The following is a 25,358-nucleotide window of genomic DNA, read 5'->3' on the forward strand; positions in this document are numbered from 1 at the left end:
TCGAACGCCTTTCTGAAATCCATATACAGCACATCAACTGGTTTACTCTCATCTACCTGTTTGGTCACCTTCTCAAAGAACTCAATAAGGTTTGTGAGGCACGACCTTCCCTTCACAAAACTGTGCTGACTATCCCTAATCAATTTATTCTTTTCTAGATGATTATAAATCCTATCCCTTATAACCTTTTCCAACACTTTACCAACAACTGAGGTAAGGCTCACTGGTCTATAATTACCAGGGTTGTCTCTACTCCCCTTCTTGAACAGGGGAACCACATTTGCTATCCTCCAGTCATCTGGCACTATTCCTGTAGACATCAGTGTAGATGGATGATCCAGAGGGGCACTCAGCAAACTAGACTCCATGTCCAGATGCCTGATGGAAACAGCTGAAGTTGCCAAACTGCATGGCATCTTCAGCATCCCTGCAGATGGAGTGCAGCATAAATACATGTGGTCACAGCCAGTATGTCTATCTGTCAAGGATAGATTTCCTGTTTGTATCCCGCACCTTCTCAGTCATTTCCACCGGCGTCAAGCCCGTGTTCTTCTCTGACCACTGCCTCCTGCTGACCAACTGTCACCTACAGGACAACTAGTGGGCTAACAAAGGAACGTGGAAGCTGAACACAGATAATGCTTTTCTGATGAAGGGTCTCGGCCTGAAACATCAGATTTGTGCTCCTAAGATGCTGTTTGGCCTGCAGTGTTCATCCAGCTCTACACTTTGTTATCATGGAAGCTGAACATATTGTTGCGGAAGGCTGTGAAGACGAAGCGTCTTCAAGAAAGAGATAGATTGATTAGTAAGGCATAAGAGTCACACAGGGAGAAGGCAGAAGAATGGAGTTGAGAAATATATTAGCAAAGGTTGAATGGCACAGCAGGCTCGATGGACTGAATGGCCTAATATTGCTCCTATATCTTATGGTCTTATGGTCTAACAACAAAATTAATCAAAAAACAATTCCATCAGGGAGTCCTTGAGGGAAAAGAACAGGGTGAATCCTGTTGCTTCGTTCCCTCAGTAGGCTTTCAAAGTAATTTGGCAGAATGCTTCATCACCAAGACTTTACAACAAGCACCAAGGCTAGTGGTGTGAGATCCTTCATCTATGCCAAATTGTTCTTTGCCACTGCACGCTGCCATTAAAGCAGTCGTGCGGGGTGGGGGAGGGCGGGATGTAAGTTGTCAATCTGCTGGAATGTGCCTTTGCAAAGGAAGTCTGGAGAAAGATGCAATGGTTTTTGTCAATGTTCGTCCTGAGCAATTTCATGACGCAGGGACTTTGCGTTCTATGGTCTGTTCCCCTGGATGCTGGGACAACATTGACTGTGCTTGGAGGACATTCAACTCAGTGAAAGACTTTCTTTGGTCTGCCCGAAATTTGTTGGCCTTCCAGAACAAGGAGTTGACCTCCACGGAGTTTTGCAGGCTGGCACATTCCAACGTCCAGGATTACGCAGTGAGGATCACACTAAAGCTTGGGGCAGCTGCTGCCAAGCACAGTGGGGAAAGGCCACTGTCCAAGGTCTCCCTTTTGAAGGTAAATGGGGGCCTATTCAGTTATCGGACCATCCTAGTGCCTCAATGCATGTAAATATAGTCTCGTATGCACAAGAGATGCTTTTGACCTATTGGGATAGTCAAATTCAAATGTTTGTTTCATTACTTGATATGCTACTGTACAGAACAGAATTTTTTGTGACAATGTATGCTTATAAAGATATTTTTATAACTTGGGTATACTTTTGAAATAAAAGAGAGTTACCTGAATGCTGAGTTTCAGGAGGCAATCATATTGTAGGTTAGATACTTCAAATTTGGCTAATGACCATGGGCGGGAGGTTATGACTACCAGTGAGGCAGGTAGAGGAAATCTGCCTGGTGTAAAGCTAGGGGACATCTCAAACTGTCTTAAAAGATTATTGGAGTGGGGCGGGGGAAGGAGGATCTAGTTGTTATGGTCTGTATTGTGACTAACAACATCAGGAAGAGATAACAAGGTGTAGAGCTGGATGAACACAGCAAGTCAGGCAGCATCAGAGGAGTAAGAAAGCTGACGTTTCAGATCTGGACCCTTCTTCAGAAATGGGGGAGGGGAAGGGGGCTTTGAAATAAGTAGAGAGAGGGGGAGGTGATGATAGAAGGTGGATAGAGGAGCAGATCAGTGGTGAGAAGACGGACAGGACAAGGAGGTGGGGATGAAGCCAGTACATGTGTGTGTAGGTAGAGAGTTGGGATGGGGGTCAGTCAGTGAGCAAGGAGGAGCAGATAGGTGGAAGAAAAGACAGACATTTCAAGGAGGCGGGGAGGATGCTAATAGGTAGGAAGTGGTGGTCTGGTTTGGTCAGTGAGATGGGAGGAGCAGATAGGTGGGAGGAGATGGACAGGTCAAAGAGGCGGGGGCTAGATGGGCTGGACTAGGGTTGAGGTCGGAGGGGGCAAATTTTGAAGCTTGTAAAGTCCACATTGAGACCAATGGGCTGTCGGGTTCCCAGGTGGAATATGAGGTGCTGTTCCTCCAGCCTTCGGGTGTCATCGTTGTTGCAATGGAGGAGGCCCAGGATGGACATGTCATCCAAGGAGTGGGAGGGGGAGCTGAAGTGGTTCACAACTGGGAGGTGTTGTCATTTGTCACAAACTGAGTGTAGGTGCTCCACAAAACAATCTCCAAGCGTCTGCTTCGTTCCCACGATATAAAGGAGGCCACATCGGGAACAGTGGATACAATATACTAAGCTAGTGGGTGTGCAGGTGAACATCTGTTTAATGTGGAAGGTTTTCTTGGGGCCAGGCTGGAGGTGAGGGGGGGATGTGTAAGGGCACGTGTAGCCCTTCCTGCAGTTGCAGGAAAAAGTGCCGGGGTTGGTGGGGCCAGTGGGAGTGTGGAGCAGACCACGGAGTGGTGGAGAGAGCGGTCCCTCTGGAAGGCAGATAAGGGTGGGGATGAAAATATATCCTTGGTACTGGGGTCAAATTGCTAGTGCCGGAAGTGGCGGAGAATGATGCATTGAATCCAGGGGTTGATGGGGGGGGACAAGGGGAATTCTGTCTTTGTTGTTATTGCGGGTAGGGGGTTTGAGGGCTGAGGTGCAGAAAACGCGAGAGATGCGGTTGAGCGCATTTTCGAACACTGTAGCGGGGAAATTGCGGCCCTTGACAAATAAGGACATCTGGGATGTCCGGGAATAGAATGCTTCATCTTGGGAGCAGATGCAGTGGAGGTGAAGGAATTAGGAAAAAGGGATGACATTTTTATAGAAAGGTGGGTGAGAGGAGGTGTATTCTAGGTAGCTGTGGGAATCGGTGGGCTTGAAATAGATATCAGTTTCCAGGTGGTTACCAGAGATGGAGACAGAGTGGTCCAGGAAGGAGAGAGAGAGGGATCAGAGATGATCCAGATGAACTTAAGGTTGGGATGGAAGGTGTTAGTGATGTGGCCGAACTGTTCAAGCTCCACATGGGAGCATGCGACACCACTGATGCAGTCATCGATCTAATGGAGGAAGATGGGGAGATGGGGCCAGTGTAGCTGCATAAGTGGGACCGTTCCAATTATCCTATGAAGAAACAGGCATAGTTCGGGCCCATGCGGGTACCCATGGCCACCCGTTTTGTCTATAGGAACTGGGGGGAGTTGAAGGAGAAGTTGTTAAAGGTAAGGGCGAATTTGGTTAGGCAGATAAGGGTATCAGTGGAGGGGGACTGGTTGGGACTGCGAGAGACGAAGAAGCGGAGGGCTTTTAGGTCATTTGCATGGGGAATGCAAGTATACTAGGACTGTACGTCCATGGTGAAAATGAGGTGTCAAGGTCTAGAGAATCGGAAGTTTTGGAGGAGGCGGTGGGTGTGGGTGGTGTCACAGATATAAGTGGGGAGTTCCTGGACCAGGGAGAAAATGGAGTTGAGATAAGCGGAGCTACATTTGGTGGGGCAGGAGCAGGCAGAGACAATGGGTTGACCAGGGCAGTCAAGTTTATGGAATTTGGGAAGGAGACAGAAACGGGCGGTGCAGGGTTGGGGAATGATGAGGTTGGAGGCTGCGGTGGTCATCTGAGGTGATGAGGTTATGGATGGTCTGGGAGATGATATTTGGCGGTCAGGGGTGGGATCACGATTAAGGGAGCGTTAAGAGGAGGTGTCAGAGAGTTGGCACCTGGCCTCGGCTATGTAAAGGCCAGTGTGCCATATCACTAGTGTGCCTCCCTTATCCGTGGGTTTAATGGTGAGGTTAGGGTTGGAGCAGAGGGAGCGGAAGGCTGCACCAGCTGTGGAGGAGAGGTTGGAGTGGTTGACAGATTAGATTAGATTATCTACAGTGTGGAAACAGGCTCTTCAGCCCAACAAGTCCACACCGCCCTTGAAGCATCTCACCCAGACCCATCCCCCATAACCCACACGCGCCTGACCACTACGGGCAACTTAGCATGGCCAATCCACATAGCCTGCACATCTTTGGATTGTGGGATGAAACCGGAGCACCCTGAGGAAACCCACACAGACACAGGGAGAATGTGCAAACTCCACACAGACAGTTACCAAGGCTGGAATCGAACCCGGGTCCCTGGTGCTGTGAGGCTGCAGTGCTAACCACTGAGTCACTGTGCCGCCGAAGAGGCGAGGTCAAAGCAATCGATGTCACAATGGCAGTTGGAGAAGAAGAGGTCAAGGGAGGGTAGGAGGCCTTGGGGCGCTGTCCAGGAGGAGGGGGTGTGTTGGAGGCAGTTTAAGGGATCAGTAGAGACGGGGTTAGGCTCATGATTAAAGAAGTAAGAGCGAAGGTGGCGGTGGCACGCAATTAAAGAAGTAAGCGCGGAGGCAGAGCAAGACGTCCTGTTTAGCGAATATCAGGAATTTGGAGCAAAGTTAAAGAACCTAATGTTAAGGGTTATAACCACTTTAAATTAGGAAACAGAAGTTGGATGCGAGTCAGGGGAAGTCAGTACAGTTTCAAAATTAAGTTATATGAGACTAGAGAAACAGTCATGAATCTCACTTCAGGCATGGCATGGAGCAGCAAAAGTAATAAGCGTATTAATTAAACTGAAACAGAGGAACAGTAAACAAGTACACATCAGTGGCAAGGGACAGGTTGCAGTGAATGGCCCAAATAAGAGCTCTGTGTGCAAACGTATGGAGTGTAGGAATAAACTAAATGACCTGCTGGTGTGTTTTATTCACCTGCTTACCATTTTTCTTTCAGTTTAATTAATACACTGCTTACCTTCACTGGTCCATGCAGGCACAAATTTGAACGGAAGACAAAGATATAGTAGCCATTACTGAGACATGGCTGTAGAATGGTTGGGATTGGAAACAAAATACACCAGGTTATAATATTTACTGGATTGACAGGGAAAATGGCAGAGAGACCCTTACTGATTGAAAACAAAATTACTTCAATGATGAGGGAGGATGTAATGAGGGGAAAGCATTTAGTGGAAACTGTATGGGTGGAACTGATGTACAGTAAAGAATCTAAAACTGTAACAGCTTTGTGTACAAACCGCTGGCAGCTGCCCTGAGATGCCAGATTGTATAAATGCAGAAATTAGGCAAGTAGCAAAGCCAAAGTCGTATTAGTGGGGAATCTTAACTTTAACACAGATTGGGAGAGAGAGATAAACGCCTGTTGGAAAAGTAGTGATTTTTCTGGATTGTGTCCAGGACAGTTTCCTACAGCAACTGGATGCAACAAGGTGACAAATAATATAGGATTTAGAAATGAATAATTAGCCGAATTTAATAAGTAACATAATTGTGTGTGAACATTTATCAAATAGTGATCATTAAAGGATCAAGTTCAATAATAGTATTTGAAATGACTATGGGAAATGGCAGGCATACTGAATAATTACTTTGCCTCAATATTTATAGTAGAAAAGGAGGAATAATCTTGGTAGAAGTGCCGAGGAAATTAATAATGGATTAGGAATAGAGACTGAATAAAATTAACGTAAGTAAAATATTGGTAACAAAGAAATTAATGGAATTAAACAGCGGCAAATCCCCAGGACTTGGCAGTTTTCTTTCGAAACTGTTAAAGCAAGTAGCGGAACACATTCTAGATGCCACAACTTGAATCTTTCAAAGTTCTCTAGGTATAAGAGTCACATCTCTGGTTTGGGAAAATTGCACAATTCACTCTACTTTTTAAGAAGAGTGAGAGATAAACCAGATAACTATATCTATAACTTAACATGTATGGTGGAGAAATTGTAGGAGTTTATAACCAAGGACAGGGTAACTGAAAGTAGAAAGTTTTCAGTTAATCGGAGACAGTCAGCATGGATTCATGACAAGTAAGCCACGTCTGATAAACCTCACTGAAATATTTGAAGACATGACTCACGCAGTAGACAGGGGAATATCCATGGGCATTGTTTATACGGAGAGCCAAAGGCATTCATTTTTTCTTTTCTTTATCCCTACCGCATGGAAACAGGCCCTTCAGCCCAACAAGTCCACACCGACCTTCAGAGTGTCACACCCAAACCCATCCCCCTATAACCCACCTAATCTACACATCTCTGAACACAATGGGCAATTTAGCATGGCCAAGCCACCTAGCCTGCACATCTTTGGACTGTTGGAAGAAACTGGAACATCCGGTGGAAACCCACAGAGACACAGGGAGAATGTGCAAACTCCACACAGAAAGTCGCCCAAGGATGGAATGAAACCCGGGTCTCTGGCGCTGTGAGGCAGTAGGGCTAACCACTGAGGCACTGTGCCACCACTTGATAATGTCCAACATAATAGCCTGTTGACTTAGATGGATGTACATGGAACTGCAGGCAAATTATTGACACAGCTGGCAAACTGGTTGAGTGGCCAGATGAGTAGGGACATAAAAAGTAGGGATGATGGGTTGGTACTCAAATTGGCAGGACGTGACTGATGGTGTCCCACAAGAATCTGTGTTAGGGCGTCAATAAATCACATTACTTAACAACTTGCATAATGGCCATAGATTAGTTTAGATTTTGTTGTCACATGTACCTGAATATAAGAGTACATTTAAAAGTGTACAGACTCACCACTCTCTCTGGCACCATCTTAGAATACATTGGTTAAAATTGAAAACAAGAGCCAAAATTAAAGAAACAGAAACCAAAGATAAAGAAAATGTCCAGATCACCACCACTGCCATGTGTCTTGAGTTGAGCTTACCAATATTGTCTGTGCTGGACTCACCAATGTTGCGGTGCTGCCACTGCTGCACTTTGCCACCACCAATGCCATTGCCTCGAGTCCTGAACCTCGCTGCCAACAAAGTCACCACATTCCGGTGCCATCACCCACCTCTATAAACCTCTATGTCACTGGTAATCAGAAATCTATCAATTACACCTTAAACATACTCAAAGTCTGAGCTTCCACAGCCTACTGTGGTACAGAATTCCAAAAGTTCACAATCCCTTGATGTTTGCTCTTGTAGGGCAATCTAGAACAAAAGATCGTAGTTTTAGAATAAGAGTAGCAGCTTTAAAACAGATGAAAAGAAATTACTTGTCTCAAAAGTTGTCAAATTTGTGTAATTCACTACCCCAAGAGTGCAGTAGATGACAGGACATCGAGTAAATTTGAGGAGGATACAGACATTATTTATTAGTAACAAGGGGAAGAGTTATGGGAGCTGGCAAGAAAGTAGAGTTGAGGTTAAGATGAGGTTACCCATGACTGTATGAAATGGCTCCACAAGCTTAAGGGGCTGAATTGCTTTCTCCTGATCCTAGTTCATCTGTTTTTAGGTTCTAATTCTCAGAGATTGCTTTCATGTTTTTCAGTGAAAACAGACACTAATTTATCTTTTAACTTTCCTGTTAACTTTTCTGCCATTTCCCTATTTCCCATTATAAATTCTCCTACCTGTGCCTTTTACAGACTGAAATTCAATTTAGCCCAATGTTTCTTTTTTTATGTTTTATTTAGTAATTAACTCACTGTCACATCTCTTCTAGGCATGCACACCTTGAAGAGATTCTGCTCCTCTCCAAGCTACCATCAGTTCTGAGGAAGGGTCATTGGGCCCAAAACATTAACTCTGATTTCTCTCCACAGATGCTGCCAGTAAGTAGAGGAGGATGGCTGCATTAGTTAGTGATGATATGAACATAATTCAAAGACTTGGCCTAAGTTCAGGAAATCAGGATGGTTTGAATCAAAATGAAAAATTATGAAGAAAATAAGTCACTTGCAGTTTACAGGACTATGGGAGTAACCATACATTAGTTTCAAAGGGATAAATAATAGGAGCTTGTCTGAAAAGTGTGATGACAATCGTGGGAGATTTTTATCTGCAAATAAACTAGAAATATAAGGTGAGTAAAAGTAGCTCAGATGAGAAATTTACAATGTTTCTCTGGAGCCAACCTGGTAGTGTGCAATGATTAATTAAGAGATTCATAGAGTTGTAAAGCATAACAACGGCCTTTTAGCCCACCAACAAACAGCAAACCATACTTAGATAGTAGGAACTGCCAATGCTGGAGAATCTGAGATAACATGGTGTCAAGCTGGATGAACACAGCAGGCCAAGCAGCATCAGAGGAGCAGGAAAGTTTGACATTTCGGGTTGAGACCCTTCTTCAGAAATTGGGGAGGAGAAGGGGATTCTGAAATAAATAGGGAGACGAGGGAGGCGGATAGATGATGGACAAAGGAAAAGATAGGGTGAGAGGAGACAGACAGGTCAAGGAGGCGGGATCAGGTTAGTAGGTAGGAGATGGGGGTGGGGGTTGAGGTGGGAGGAATGGTTAAGTAGCTGGGGACTAGCTGGGCTGGTTTTGGCATATGGTCGGGGGAGGGGAAATTTTGAAGCTCGTGAAGTCCACATTGATACCCTTGGGCTGCAGGGTTCCCAATCGAAATATGAGATGTTGTTCCTGCATCTTTCGGGTGGTGTCATCGTGGCAATGCAGGAGGCCCAGGATGGACATGTCATCCGAGGAGTGTGGGTGCGGGAGGGTGGCGGGAATTGAAATGGTTCACCACTGGGAGGTGTAGTTGTTTGTTGCGAACTGAGAGTAGGCGAACTGACTGCAAAGCGGTCTCCAAGTCTCCGCTTGGTTTCCCCAATGTAGAGGAGGCCACAATGGGAACAGCGGATACAGTATATCCGGTTAACAGATGAGCAGGTGAACATCTGTTTGATGTGGAAAGTCTTCTTAAGGCCTGGGATGGGAGTGAGGGGGGAGGTAGAGGGGCAGGTGTAGCACTTCGGTTGCAGGGAAAAGTGCCAGGGCTGGTGGGGCTGGAGGTGAGTGGACAAGGGAGTCATGTAAACAGTGGTCCCTCCGTAAAGCACATAAGGGTGGCGAGGGAATAATGTGATCAGAGATAATGGGAACTGCAGATGCTGAAGAATCCAAGGTAACAAAGTGTGGGGCTGGATGAACACAGCAGGCCAAGCAGCATCTTAGGAGCACAAAAGCTGACGTTTCGGGCCTAGACCCTTCATCAGAAAAGGGGGATGGGGAGACGATTGTGAAATAAATAGGGAGAGAGGGGGAGGGGGACTGAAGATGGATAGAGGAGAAGACAGGTGAACAGGAGAGTATGGGTGGGGAGGTAGGGAGCGGATAAGGCAGTCGGGGAGGATGGACATGTCAAGGGGGCGGGATGAGGTTTATAGGTAGGAAATGGAGGTGCGGCTTGAGGTGGGAGGAGGGGATAGGTGAGAGGAAGAATGGGTTAGGGAGGTGGGGATGAGCTGGGCTGGTTTTGGGATGTGGTAGCGGGAGGGGAGATTTTGAAGCTTGTGAAGTCCACATTGATATGAACAGGTCGCGGGAAGGTAGGAGGCCTGGGGGTGGTGTCCAGGAGGAGGACTTGTGTTGGAGGTGGGAGAAGGGGTCAGTAGAGGGAGGGTTAGGCTCCCGGTTAAAGAAGTAAGCGTAGAGACGGAGGCGGCGGAAAAACTGCTCATTGTCCAGACGTGACTGGTATTAGGAAAGTGATGCAGCTGTGGTGCCTGGTTTGCTTCAGGTCATGGTCGAGCAGTTTCAAGGCTGAAGAGACCACAAGAGAGTTGCAGTGGGAGAGAGATCCCCTGAGGTAGGTCCAGAGGGAGGAGGGTAACTTCTTCAGGTTAGGCATCCTGGAAGAGGCTTCACAGTGAGGTTAAAATTGTGATCAGAGATAATGGAAACTGCAGATGTTGGAGAATCCAAGGTAACAAAGTGTGGGGCTGGATGAACACAGCAGGCCATGCAGCCTACCTCCCCACCCATACTCTCCTCTTCACCTATTTTTTCCTCTATCCATCTTGAGTCCGCTTCCCCCTCTCTCCCTATTTATTTCACAATCCTCTCCCCATCCCCCTTTTCTGATGGAAGGTCTAGGCCCGAAACATCAGCTTTTGTGCTCCTAAGATGCTGCTTGGCCCGCTGTGTTCATCCAGCCCCACACTTTGTGATGAGGGAATAATGTATTTGGTAGTGGGATCAGATTGCTTATGGCAGAAATGTCAGAGGATGATGCATTGGATTTGGAGGTTGGTGGGGTGGTACGTGAGGACGAGGGGGATTCTGTTTTGGTTATTATTGCAGATGGGGGTGTGAGGGATGAGTTGCGGGAAATGCGGGAGACATGGTCGAGGGCATTTTTGATCACTGTGAAGGGGAACTTGCGGTTTTTTAAAAAAGAGGACATCTGGGATGTTCGGGAGTGGAATGCATCATCTCAGGAGCAGATGCGGCGGGGGCGAAGGAATTGGGAATAGGGATGGCCTTTTTACAGGCAGGTGGGGGAGAGGAGGAATATTCTAGGTAGTTGTGGGAGTTGGTAGGCTTAAAATGGATATTGGTTTCGAGGTGGAGACAGAGAGGTCCAGGAAGGAGAGAGAGGTGTCAGAGATGGTCCAAGTAAACTTAAGGTTGGGGTGGAAGGTGTTAGTGAAGTGGATGAACTGTTCGATCTCCTCGTGGGAACACAAGGCAGTACTGAAACAGTCATCAATGTAACAGAGGAAGTGATGCGGGATAGTGCCAGTGTAGCTTTGGAAGAGGGATTGTTCCACGTACCCTACAAAGAGGCAGGCATAGCTTGAGCCTGTGCGGGTACCCATGACCACCCCCATTGTCTGTAGGAAGTGGGAGGAATTAAAGGAGAAGTTGTTCAGGATGAGGACGATTTCGGATAAGCGGACGAGGGTGTCAGTAGAGGGGGACTGGTCAGGTCTGCAGGACAGGAAGAAGAAGCCTTTAGGATCTGGACTCCATTTTCTCCCCCTTGGTCCAGGAACTCCCTACCTACATCAGTGACACCACGCATGCTCTGCACCTCCTCCAGAACTTCCAATTCCCAGGACCCCAACACCTCATTTTTACTATGGACGTCCAGTCCCTACACACCTGCATTGCCCACGCAGATGGCCTAAAGGCCCTCCGCTTCTTCCTGTCATGCAGGCCCAACCAGTCCCCCTCTTCATCTGCTTATCCGAACATGTCTTCACCCTCAACAACTTCTCCTTTAATTCCTCCCACTTTCTACAAAGGGGGTGGCCATGGGTACCCCTACGGGCCCAAGCTATGCCTGCCTCTTTGTAGGGTACGTGGAACAATCCCTCTTCTAAAGCTACACTGGCCCTAGCCCCATCTCTTCCTCTGTTACACTGATGACTGTTTTGGCGCGGCCTCGTTTTCCCACAAGGAGTTCGAACAGTTCATCCTCTTCACTAGCATCTTCCACCCCAACCTTAAGTTTATCTGGACCATCTCTGACACCTCTCTCTACTTCCTGGATCTCTCTGTCTCCATCTCTGGCATCCACCTGGAAACCGATATCCATTTTAAGCCTACCAACTCCCACAAGTACTAGAATACTCCTCCGCTCACCCACCTTCCTGTAAAAAGGCCATGCCCTATTCCCAATTCCTTCACCTCCGCCGCATCTGCTCCCGAGATGAGGCAGTCCACTCCTGAACATCCCAAATGTCCTCTTTTTTTCAAAAACTGCAACTTCCCCTCCACAGTGATCAAAAATGCCCTCGACCATGTCTCCCGCATTTCCTGCAACTCATCCCTCACACATCCTGTCTGCAATAATAACCAAAACAGAATACCCCTCGTCCTCACATACCACCCCACCAACCTCCAAATCCAATACATCATCCTCCAACACTTCTGCTATCTGCAATCTGACCCCACTACCAAAGACAATTTTCCCTCTCCACCCTTATGTGCTTTCTGGAGGTACCACTCTTTCCGTGACTCCCTTGTCCGCACCACACTCCCCTCCAGCCCCACCAGCCCCAGCACTTCTCCCTGCAACCGAAGTAAGTGCTACATCTGCCCCTATACCTCCCCACTCAGCCCCCTTCCAGGCCCTAAGAAGACTTTCCACATCAAACAGATGTTCAGTGCACATCTGTTAATGTGATATACTGTATCCGCTGTTCCCATTGTGGCCTCCTCGACATCGGGGAATCCAAGCGGAGGGTTGGCGACCACCTTGTAGTCAGTTTGCCTACACTTAGTTTGCAACGAACAACGACACCTCCCAGTTGCGAACCATTTCAACTCCCAACATCCCCCCACCCCAACCCCTCGGATGACATGTCCATCCTGGGCCTCCTACATTGCCACGATGACATCACCTGAAAAATGCAGGAACAGCATCTCATATTTCGCTTGGGAAACGTGCAGCCCAAGGGTATCAATGTGGACTTCACAAGCTTCAAAATCTCCCCTCCCCCGACCGCATCCCAAAACCAGCCCAGCTAGTCCCCGCCTCCCTAACCATTCCTCCTACTTCAGGCCCCACCCCCATGTCCTACCCACTAACCTCATCCCACTTCCTTGGCCTGTCCATCCTTCCTGGACTGACATAGCCTCTTCCTAACTCCCCACCTACATTTACCTTCACTGGCTCTAACTCCGCTTCTTTGACCTGTCTGTCTCCTCTCACCCTATCTTCTCATTTATCCATCTTCTATCCCCGTCCCCCTGTCTCCCTATTTATTTCAGAATCCCCTTCCCCTCCCCCATTTCTGAAGAAGAGTCTTGACCCAAAACATCAAACTTTCCTGTTCCTCCGATGCAACTTGGCCCGCTGCGTTATAGCAAACTATACTTATCCTATTTACCTGCACTCAGTACATAGCTTTGATATTTTAAGTGTTCGTCCAGATGCTTGTTAAATGTTGCGAGAGTACATGCCTCCACTGCTCTCGCAGCTAGTGCATTCCATAATTCTACTACACTATAACTGAAAATAATTTTTCCTCTGATCCCCTCTATGCCATTTACTCCTCACCTTAGCTTAAACCGTCTAATCTTGAGACAACATTTGGCATGGGGAAAAGATTCTCATGATCCGTCTAACTATACCACTCACTTTTAACATCTCAATTAGGTACCTCCTCGGTCTCTGCTCCAAGGAAAACAAATGCAGCCTAATCAGTCTCTCCACGTTTCTGAAATTTTCCATCCCAAGCAACATCCTGGTGAATATAGTGGTTACAAAGTGTGGAGATGGCCAGGCAGCATCAGAGGAGCAAGAAAATTGACGTTTCAGTTCGGGACCTTCTTCAGAATTTTCTTCGTCCAGCTTACTATTTGATCAATATTAGACTGGAGCCTGAGACCATCTTCATCATGATTAAAAACACGATCAATTTTCATGTCATTTGCAAATTTACTGATTATACCTTCTATATTTGTATCCAAGTCCTTAATGTTCATAACAGCAAGAGTCCCAGCAGCAATTCATGTACACCGATGGTAATAGGCTTTCAGTTACAAGAATAATCCTCCAAAACTACCCTTTGGCTCTTATTTGCAAGCCAATTTTGGATCTAGTTTGCTAACTCGCCTTGGCTCTCATGAGCTCTTACATTTTAGGCCACTGGATACCTTGTAACCATGTAAACCACATCAACTGCATTATTCTCATTAATACATTTAGTCACCTTTTTAAAAAAAATCAATTAAATTAGTCAGTCAGGAGCTCCCTCCAACAAATCTGACTATCCTTTTTCAATCTCTGCCTTAATGTTGATTAATCCTATCCTTGAGAATCCCTTCTAATAATTTCCCTACCTTTCATGTCAGACTAACATGTCTGTAATTTCTTAGCCTATCCCTGTTGCCCGTGTTTAGATTAGATTAGATTCCCTGCAGTGTGGAAACATAGAACACAGAATAGAACATTACAGCACAGTACAGGCCCTTCGGCTCTCGATGTTGTACCGACCTGTCATACCGATCTGAAGCCCATCTAACCTACACTATTCCATGTACGTCCATATGCTTGTCCAATGATGACTTAAATGTACTTAAAGTTGGCGAATCTACTACCGTTGCAGGCAAAGCATTCCATTACCTCTGACATCTGTCCTATATCTTTCACCCCTCAATTTAAAGCTATGCCCCCTCGTGCTCGCCATCACCAGCCTAGGAAAAAGGCTCTCCCTATCCACCCCTCTGATTATTTTATATGTTTCAATTAAGTCACCTCTCAACCTTCTTCTCTCTAACGATAGGCCCTTCGGCCCAACAAGTCCACACCGCCCCTTGGAGCATCCCACCCAGACCCATCCCCCTGTAACCCACACACCCCTGAGCAGTACGGGCAATTTAGCATGGCCGATTCACCTAGCCTGCACATCTTTGTACTGTGGGTGGAAACTGGAGCACCCAGAGGAAACCCACGCAGACGTGGGGAGAATGTGCAAACTCCACACAGACAGTCGCCCGAGGCTGGAATCAAACCCGGGTCCCTAGCGCTGTGGGGCTGCAGTGCTAACCACTGAGCCACCATGCCACTCTTGAACAAAGGAGCTATATTAGCTATTCTCCAGTCATCTATTACTTCATCTGTAGCCAGCAAAGTATTAGGCATCTGTGCCAGGGCTCCAGCAATTTCCTGCATTGCCTCCCATGGCAGTTTGGGGATTTAGGCAACTTTATGCCCACTAGATCAATGAAACCTAGTACTCTTACAGTGTGGGAAAAGGCCATTCAGCCCTATCAAGTCTTGCAGTGAACTCCAAAGATCATGCCAACAAGACCCACAGCCTCCCCACCAATCCTTTCCCTGTAATCCTTCCGTATCATGGCTATTCCACCTAATCTGCACATGTTATGACTGTGGGAGGAAACCATAGCATCTAGAAGAAACTGATGCAGGCATGGGGAGAACATGCAATCTCCACACAGTCAGTCACCTAAGGCTGGAATCAAACCTGGGGGGCCTGGTGCCGTGAGGTAGGAGTGCTAACCACCGGGTCACCATGTTGCCCTTGCGGCACATGCTTGCTAAAGCATCTCATACTGCCTTTTTATTAATCTTAACATGCTCCAGTACCTCATCATCCTAACTTAAATCTCCAGCTGCAATGTCTTTCTTCTTTGCAAATACATATGAAAAGTATTCATTTAAGACCTTACCTATGAGCTGGATGTATTTTGGCTCCATGCTAGAACTCTTAGTGAAGGTACCCCTCGGTAAAAGTGGCCATAAACTGTTTGAATCCTGCTTTTAGTATGAGGGAAAGAAGTGATTCCAGAACTAGCATTTTAAATCTTTAAAAGGCAAATTATGAATGCATCAAGCTGAGCTAGCTGAACTGAACTTGCAAATTGGGGTAAAGGATAGGTCACTAGAGATTTTCAGAACGCGCAAGATAGATACAATTCAACAAGAATTAAAATTTTCAATGAAGGGACTGATCATCCCGGGGGAGATAATGGGAGTGGGGTGTGGTGGGGTGGAGAAGGAACGTGTTTTTGAGAGTGAAAGAGAGAGCGGGAGAGAAAGGGCAAGCAGGAATTATGGAATTATCAGTTCAGCCAAGATTTTACTGATTTGTGGGGCACGCTCAAAGCAGGTACATGGCCTTCTCAGCACTGCTTCCTCACAGTGCCAAGGACCTGGGTTCAATTCCAGCCTCAGGCGACTGTCTGTGTGGTGTCTGCACATTCTCCCCGTGTCTGCGTGGGTTTCCTCCGGGTGTTCCAGTTTCCTCCCACAGTCCAAAGATGTGCAGGCTAAGTGAACTGACATGTTAAATTACCCATAAGTATGCGTAGATTAGGTGGGTTGTAGGCGGATGAGTCTGGGTGGGATGCTCTGAAGTTCAGTGTAGATTTGTTGGGCTGAAGGGCCTGTTTTCACACTGTAGGGATTCTATATTCTAATCTATGTTTATCCTACCTTCAGTATATTCAGCAATGAAGCATTCATAACCCTTGAAATAGAATTCCAATAGAGTCCAACCCTTTGAGCAGAGGAATTTCTCATCCAGGTCCTAAATGATTGACCATTTATCATGTGACTGTGTCCCCCATGTTCTGGATTCTTCAGCACAGGGGAAAGAAAATCGTCTCAGTATTCATGCTTTCAAGCAACTTTGAAATCTTCTAGATCACAGTGAACAGGCCTAATTTCCTCAGTCTCTGACCACAAAAACACTTAAAAATGTGCAAAGGTTTATTTAGGAATGGACAGAAGCAGCAGTGATGTAAAGCAGAAAGGCTGGGAGACAGGAGAAGAGGCAAGGAAGGAAAGGGTAGAAAAGAAAGGTTAGGAAGGAAGGGAGGAGATAGGGAAAAGAGGAACATGAAGAATTAACGGGAGGTCGTGGTTGGAGGTGACAGGATAGGTAGGGCAATCCAGGAATAGACATGAGAAGGAAAGGCAAGAGTTGATACAGAAGGCATTGTGAGTGTGGAAAGGCAGGGGTTGACTGGACAGAGAACAAGCAGAAAGAAGGAGAAAAGAGATGCGAAAAAGCAGGTAGGGAAAGAAAAGGTTTCAGAGATAGTCGGAACTGCAGATGCCGGAGAATCTGAGATAACAAGGTGTAGAGCTGGATGAAAACAGCATGCCGAGCAGCAACAGAAGAGCAGGAAAGCTGACGTTTCGGGCCTTCTTCATTTCTGAAGAAGGGTCTAGGCCTGAAACTTCAGCTTTCCTGCTCCCCTGATGCTGCTTGGCCTGCTGTGTTCATCCAGCTCTACACCTTGTTATATCGGGGAAAGAAAAGGACCAGTGAAGAATGAGGGAGTTGTGGTGACAGAGAGGGGAGGAAGAAATGGATTGGAGTAGGGAGGAGGAAATAGATAGGACAGATGGGAGGTGAGTAGATGGTCAGAAAGGGAGACAAATGACAGTGGGAAGAAGGGAGCAGATGAGAGGGTGGGAGGGGGAGAGAGAGAGAAAGAGAGAGAGGGGCAGATACACATCTGATTATTTCACTGAGTGATGCTTAGATAGCAGCAAGTTTGTCTGTGTTTTTAGAAGATTGTGTATTACCCTCCTCAAGAAATATTTGAACTATAATAAAAGCTGTAACGAAAACCATTAAAATGAAAATATAGGTTATCTTATGCTTTGATAGAAATGTCCTCTTTGCGGAGGTCTGTGCAGCACATAGGCAGTACCAAGTGTCAGAAACATCCAATATAAACCAAACTAAAAACTGAAAAAAAGCAGAATCTGCCTGACTTGCTGAGCTTTGCAAGCAACATGTGTTTTTGTTCCAGTGTAAACCTCTTGTTATTTGGTTAATTAAGTATCACCTAGCTACACAATTTCAATGGATTACTTGTTCAGTAGAATGACTAAAGCCAGTTCAAGCTGTTCATTCAACCTGTAGTTTTTAAGGATCATCTACAGAATATTCGTGTCCCAATTCCAATAGCATCAACACTCTTCTTTCATACCCAACTTCTATTTCTTTACTGTTTCTGATGCAGGATAATATAGGTTGTAGCTCTTGTTCTTTATCTAATTCAGCGTTCCATGCTGAGGCAAACTTTACTGCATGAAGAAATGTGACACTCATCGCCTCATTTCCCAACCCCTTGATTCAAGGATTAGTACCATCATCAAAATACCTTCAACGAACTTTGTCTTAACTACCTTCAGGTATCTGCCATTCAACGATTCCTTAATTATATTTTCGTGCCATTGCACAAATTACTCAATTGCATAATAGGTGAGAAAGGAAAGGTGTCTTACAAGAAAGAATGACTATACATTGCAGGATTTAAGATTAAGAACTGCTTGCAATACACACAGCAAACAAAAACAAAGTTGCTGGAAAAACTCAGCAGGTCAGGCAGCATCTGCGGGGGAGAAAAACGAGTTAACGTTTCGGGTCTGGTGATCCTTCCTCAGAAACCAGTCCGAAAACGTTAACTCTTTTTTCTCCCCCACAGATGCTGCCAGACCTGCTGAGCTTTTCCAGCAACTTTGTTTTTGTTCCTGATTTACAGCATCCACAGTTCTTTTGGTTCTTAATATACAAAGCAAATTTTCTTGTCATGGCTTAATGTTTTTTAAAGTACTATATCCTTCAAATTATTAGTCTAAATTAAGCTGCAGTTCTGCTGGGTTTCCAGGAGCATCATAAGGGATGTAAGAATTGAACTACCTTGGGAGATGCTGGTGATGGATGGGGAATGGTAGAGGAGTGGGACTGCAGTGTTGGACGGGATCCGTGATGGAGACTAGCTGCTCTTCAAACATCTCCTTTGTTTTCAGTAACAGAACGCATTCCAATACTGAACTGGATCACATTAGTCAGATTCTATCTTACCTTTCAGTTCCTGATGCAGTGCTTTTTCTACCCTGCTTGTGGTTACCAGATATCTCCAAGGTTCTGAACATGATCCAAGAAAGCAAAGAGAGAACAGAGGTACAGGGAGAAAAAAAAGAATGAATTATGAAATAAAAACAACCAAATCTGTTGGAATTAAAATGTTCCAACTGGCAACATTATAACAAGGCAACATGTTGGATATAATGCTACTTTTTTTACAATGACTTCTATCAAAAACCTATATATAACATGACAAAATAAATATGTCTTTATCAGCTCAGGTATGTTAAGACTCAACATCCCAGCTCAAGAGAAGGATGTATCACAAATCTCGGCTGCAGCTCTGCAGGCCCAATTTACGATCTGTACAACCTTCTGGTTATTCAGTTATAGAAAACAATGCAGGTCATGAATGTGCACCTGAAATTATCACTGAACACTTTTACTGCATAAAGCTCTGTGGCAAGAGTAGTTCAATCTCTGAACTTTCCCTTGTATTTTGCCATTTGGAATAAACTGAAATTATCCAATAGCGCATTTGAAAGTCATTTTCATAAAGCACATGCCAACACTCTCCATTGGTGACAGCGAAAACAAAACTTTCTAAAATTATTGCTTACATTTAGGATAGGCGTAAATGGGAAGAGAGCATGTATGAAAGAACAGTTTTACTGATTAATATGGTGAGTTGTGTAGAGAATTTTCCATACTCATTTTGGAATCTTTTCTGTGAAGAATAATCAGTCTCAGTTTGAAATGTTATTGATGCAGAATTTTAGAATTCCTTCCACTAAAGTAATTTTGTAATTGTTTGCTTACTTCAGATATTAACGCCAGTTTCCCTGTTATCCTAAATGAAAGATTAAATTGAACAGAGCAATTGGTTGCCCAGTACACTTCAATTGCTGAGTGTTTGCTTTCCACCTGACGGGAGTTCACAGCTGAAGGTCTGAAATTGGAAGCACAGGATGTTGAGGAATGCAGTCAAACTTGCACTACGTTGCAATGCGCCACTTCAGGCAAAAGCACAAAAATAAGTTACTGTTTTAATTGCACCCCTCATATTTATAATGCTGTTCTGGCACATCAATCTGTTAACAGAATCACCTGGATAAAGCGCAAAACTGCCTTATGATATAGATCTGTAATATAAATGTGTCATGACTGTGTTATTGAGCCATGATGAATGGCAATCCCATGCTTGATATTTAGTCTGTATTGAAATAGCTGATCTCAGGCAAATATCACCAGAAACCAGTTGTCAGCAGTGTTTCTGTAAAATAGAAAAGTGGCAGCGGAGATCAGGTTCACTCAGTCTCAGAAATGAAAACTAGATGCTTTAAAGCACAATTTTAACATCTGCAATGGAAGGCAAAAGGGATTTAAAATACTGAGCCTTATTTACCAATGGTAGCTGGCCTGCACGTAAGTTCTGAATGTTAGGCAACAGTAGGCTCCTATCAGGAACTAAAGGAGCACTCTAGGTTCCTCAATTACAATTGTGGTGGTGGACAAGTGGTTTCTTGAAGCAGTGGAGGCTTAAACATTACCTTTGGGGCCTGCAGGAGTATACCTTCACTGCCTGAACCCAAAAGCAAAGTCACACACTGGGGTTGCATCTGACTTCAAGACCCTGTCTGCTACATTGACTAAGCTAGCCAAAAGCCGTGGTCCAAATGCCCCAACGCTTGTGGTTAAAATGGCAGTTCGACCTTCATGATAACATTGAAACTAAAACTGCACGTTTAAAGAAGGATTCTGATTTTAGCAAGTGGCCTCAACACCTGCTTTAAAACCAGGTAAAGCCTGGCCCTGCAGAATGGTCTAAGCATTTTAACTGGGCAGTAACTTCGCCAAGAGGCTAAGGTTAAACTCCTGTTTCGGGTAGGTATAAAATAGCAACCAGAGCTTGTAGAAATGAATCCAAGGTAACCTACTACCTTCAAAAATGTTTGAGTAATGCATACATTTACATGGTGCTTTTTAAACAGAAAAATGGCCCTTGAGGTTCTTGATTGGAAGTGTGAAGTACTGGTAGCTGTATTCTTTCAAAATGGCCTAGACATCTACCTTTAATCTCATGCAGCAGATCGTTGTCCTTTCCTGAACCCACCTGATTTATATTTTCTAATGAAAGAAGATCAGTTCTGTCCATGGGAAATAGAAAAATCCCTCTGTTAAGGAAGCTTTCAAACAAGGACTTTTACTCCTCAGATATTTTTGTTTAAAATAAAATCACATTTCTCTCTGATCGTGCTAATAATATTTTAAAAGCTGTGAGGTTCTCTTAAATTTTCCAACAGTCCTTTTCTGAAGGTTAGAAAATGGAGCCTTCCAATTGTTGCAGGAAAATACAGTGCTGTTTTCCTGTGCACACCAACAATATAACTAGCCATGGATCTCCCTGCAGTAATTACAGGCAAAACCAAATGAGTAGCTATATGACTCTAGCTTCTATAGTTCATACAAGTCACAGCTCTAGATGTGGAAAAGGTTGAAATCCACTGGAGACAGTCAATTTCTCTCGAAAGATAATGCTATTGTTCAAATTACAACTTACAATGTCTTAGCAGATAAAGTTACTTGAGCAAATAAATCTTACTTCTAAGAAGAAAAAGCAAAAATAAAGGACAAGAATATTGCAATTGAACTACCAAGGCATCTTAATTGCAGTGAGTAATAATTAATAGAAATCGAATTGTATATTTGGGCACTATTCACATTCTACATTCACATGAACCAGCCATGACAGAAGGTAATTCAAACCATTGCATTAGATTTAGTAAGGAAATTAAATGGAATTTATGGGTGCATTGATAGTGAAATGCTTGCTGCGCAATTTTTAATGTGAAAAATCTTGATCTCATATCCCTCCCAGGCATCAATGAACTAGAAGGTCCTTGTAGCAACTGATTACTGGTAATGCATCACTGTCTGGCAATCATTAGTTTCTTACATCTTCATTAAAATAAAAAAAACAGCATTTTCCAAAAGGGATACTAGTAGATTTTTAAACAACACTTATTCAATTAAAATGTGGCACTTTGGGACATCAATTTATCAGCTGCAATTCAGAATTTCCTTATTATTTGAATATTTGTTTTTAATCCACCATATTTAAGTCTGGAATGAGGTGGTCTTCAGTTTTTGAAATTTTCCTCATTGTTTACTTTCTGCCTCATTCAACTGAAGGCTGTAACCAATACTGCAGTTCCTGTTCAGGACAATGGATTTTCTTGGTGCCTTTTCACTAAACCCAAAATCACTCACTAAGAAAATCGCAGTCAAGTTCAAAGCTAAGTTTAGACAACATCCACATGTGTACCAAGATAACAAAGTGTGAAGCTGGATGAACACAGCAGGCCAAGCAGCATCTCAGGAGCACAAAAACTGACGTTTCGGGCCTAGAACCTTCATCAGAGAAGGGGATTGGGAGAGGGTTCTGGAATAAATAGGGAGAGAGGGGGAGGCGGACCGAAGACGGAGAGAAAAGAAGATAGGTAGAGAGGATAGGTGGGGAGATAGGGAGGGGATAGGTCAGTCCAGGGATGATGGACAGGTCAAGGAGGTGGGATGAGGTTAGTAGGTAGGAAATGGAGGTGCAGCTTGAGGTGGGAGGAAGGGATGAGAGAGAGGAAGAACAGGTTAGGGGGCCAGAGACAGGCTGGGCTGGTTTTGGGATGCAGTGGGGGGAGGGGACGAACTGGGCTGGTTTTGGGATGCGGTGGGGCATGGGGAGATTTTGAAGCTTGTGAAGTCCACATTGATACTATTGGGCTGCAGGGTTCCCAAGAGGAATATGAGTTGCTGTTCCTGCAACCTTCGGGTGGCATCATTGTGGCACTGCAGGAGGCCCATGATGGACATGTCGTCTGAGGAATGGGAGGGGAAGTTAAAATGGTTCACGACTGGGAGGTGCAGTTGTTTATTGCGAACCGAGCAGTGGTGTTCTGCAAAGCGGTCCCCAAGCCTCCGCCTGGTTTCCCCAATGTAGAGGAAGCCACACTGGGTACAATGGATACAGTATACCACATTGGCAGATGTGCAGTTGAACATCTGCTTAATATGGAAAGTCATCTTGGGGCCTGAGATGGGGGTGAGGGAGGAGGTGTGGGGGCAAGTACCATCCACATGTGCACCCTTTGCAACAGTAGCCACGAGGCAATGACCAGGAGTAGGACCCCTGTCTGATTGTATCCTTCTCTGATACAAGAGCAGAGAAACTCAGGACAACTGCAATGTCCTTTTGTTAATAGTTACTTCAGCAGGTAAGTAAGTGCCCAGGGCCCGATGGGATCTATCCCAGGTTATTGAAAGAGGCAAGACAGGAAGTTGCTAGGGGCCTTGACCGAGATCTTTGTATCCTCTCTAGCCACTGGAGAGGTTCTGGATAACTGGCAAGTAGCTAATCTTGTTCCCCTATTCAGGAAGGGAAATAGGGACAATCCTGGAAATTATAGACCAATGAGTCTCACATCAGTGGGAACCTTTTGGAAAGATTTTTAGGATAGGATTTATGCATATCTGAAAAGCATGCCCTAACTAGGGACAGTCAACATAGCTTTGTGCGGGGCAATCATGTCTTACTAATATGCTTTTTTGAGATGGTGATGAGGATAATCAATGGGTACACCAGTGGATGTTGTTTATGTGAATTTTAGTAAGCCTTTCAACGAGGTCCCTCATGTTAAGGCACATTGAGAAGATACATGGAATCCAAGGTGGCTTGGCAATTTGAACAAGAACAAAGAGCAAAGAAAATCACAGCACAGGAACAGGCCTTCAGCCCTCCAAGCCTGCGCCGATCGAGATCCTCTGTCTAAACCTGTCACCTATTTTCTAAGGGTCTGCATCCCTTTGCTCCCTGCCCATCCATGTACCTGTCCAAATACATCTTAAAAGACACTATCACGTACCTCCGCTGGTAACGTATTCCAGGCACCCACTACACTCTGCATAAAGAACTTTCCATGCATATCTTCCATAAACCTTCCTCCTCTCACTTTGAACTCATGACCCCCAGTAATTGAGTCCCCTACTCTGGGAAAAAGCTTCTTGCTATCCACCTTGTCTACGCCCCTCATGATTTTGTAGACCTCAATCAGAGTGCCCCCTTAATCTCCATCTTTCTAATGAAAATAATCCTAATCTACTCAACCTTTCTTCATAGCTAGTGCCCTCTATACCAGGCAACATCCTGATCAACCTCCTCTGCACCCTCTCCAAAGCATCCACAACCTTTTGGTAATGTGGCAACCAGAACTGTATGCAGTACTCTAAATGTGGCCGAACCAAAGTCTTATACAGCTGTGATAATGGGAACTGCAGATGCTGGAGAATCCAAGATAATAAAGTGTGAAGCTGGATGAACACAGCAGGCCAAGCAGCATCTCAGGAGCACAAAAGCTGACGTTTCGGGCCTAGATCCTTCATCAGAGAGGCATTCAGAATTGGCTTGCCCGTAGAGGGTAGTGGTGGAAGGGTGTTCTTCTGGGTGAAGGTCTGTGACTAATGGTGTTCCGAAAATCCGTACTATGACTGCTGATGTTTGTGATTTATCTGAATAACATGGATGAAAATATAGATGGGTGAATTAGTAGACAAAACAAAGATCAGAGGAGTTGCGGATAATGTATAAAGCTGTCAAAGGATCATAGAAACCCTACAATGTGGAAACAGGCCCTTCAGCCCAATAAGTCCACACTAATCCTCAGAGTATCCCAACCAGACTCGTCTAATCTACACATCCATGAGCACTATGGGCAATTTAGCTTAGCCAATCTACCTAGCCTTCACATCTTTGTATTGTGGGAGGAAACCAGAGCACCAGGAGGAAAGCCACACAGACACGGGTAGAACGTGCAAACTCCATACAGACAGTCACTTGAGGGTGGAATTGAACCTGGGTTCCTGACGTTGTGAGGTAGCAGTGTTAACCACCAAGGCACCATGCTGCCCAGGATATAGTGGGATATAGATCAGTTGCACATATAGATGGAGAAATGGCATATGGAGCTTAATACAAGCAAGTATAAGGTGTTGCACTTTGGGACATCAAATGTTAAGGGAAAGTATACAGTTAATGGCATGACCCTGACCAGCATTCCAGTGCAGAAGAATCTCAGGGTCCAAGTCCATAGTTCAAGGAAAGTGGCCACACAAGTGGATAGGGTGGTAAAGAAGGCATATGGCATGCTTAACTTTATTGGTTGGGGCACTGAGTACAAAAGACAGGAAGTGATGTTTCAGCTTTATAAAACTTTGGTTAGGCCACACTTAGAGTGCAGGTAGTTCTCCTATAACATGATAATTGCGTTCCTATGTGACCTTGAGCTACAGAAAATCGCCTTATGGGAAAATCACCAAGGAAAATTGCTGTGCCTGTACAGCAGAAAGTTTGCATTATCCAAGCACTGTACACTATTCATCAATCATGTTACAGCTAATTCACATTAACAAAACACGAGTTATAGCAGAAGTACCTGTATTGCATTCAATTCAGGTTGCCACACAGTAGGAACGATGTGGGGCTTTGGAGAGGGTGCAGAAGAGGTTTATCAGCATGCTGCCGGGATTAGAGGGTATAAGCTATAAGGAGAGGTTAGACAAAGTAGTGTAGTTTTCTCTGCAGCAGCAGACCTGAGGACAGACCTCATAGAAGTTTATAAAATTATGAGAGGCACAAACAGGATTGACAGTCAGAGTCTTTTTCCCAGAATGAAATGTCTTAATACTACATGTCTCGCATTGAAATTTAAGATGGGAAAAAATTCAAAGAGCTGTGAGGGGCAAATATTTTT

The 25,358-nt window shown here is 44.9% G+C and overlaps 1 protein-coding gene across 5 annotated transcripts in view; it reads right to left on the minus strand.

Annotated features, from left to right (window-relative positions):
• Positions 1-25,358, minus strand: part of LOC125452394 (regulating synaptic membrane exocytosis protein 1-like) — a 596,477-nt gene that overhangs the window by 164,510 nt on the left and 406,609 nt on the right. For all 5 annotated transcript variants that reach the window (XM_059645492.1, XM_059645491.1, XM_059645490.1 and 2 more), the window contains one exon: positions 18,556-18,618. In XM_059645492.1, the coding sequence (XP_059501475.1) occupies positions 18,556-18,618 (63 nt within the window). The remainder of the gene's footprint in view (positions 1-18,555; positions 18,619-25,358) is intronic.

This window comes from Stegostoma tigrinum, chromosome 4, assembly GCF_030684315.1.
Source record: "Stegostoma tigrinum isolate sSteTig4 chromosome 4, sSteTig4.hap1, whole genome shotgun sequence".
In the NCBI taxonomy this organism is placed as follows: domain Eukaryota; kingdom Metazoa; phylum Chordata; class Chondrichthyes; order Orectolobiformes; family Stegostomatidae; genus Stegostoma; species Stegostoma tigrinum.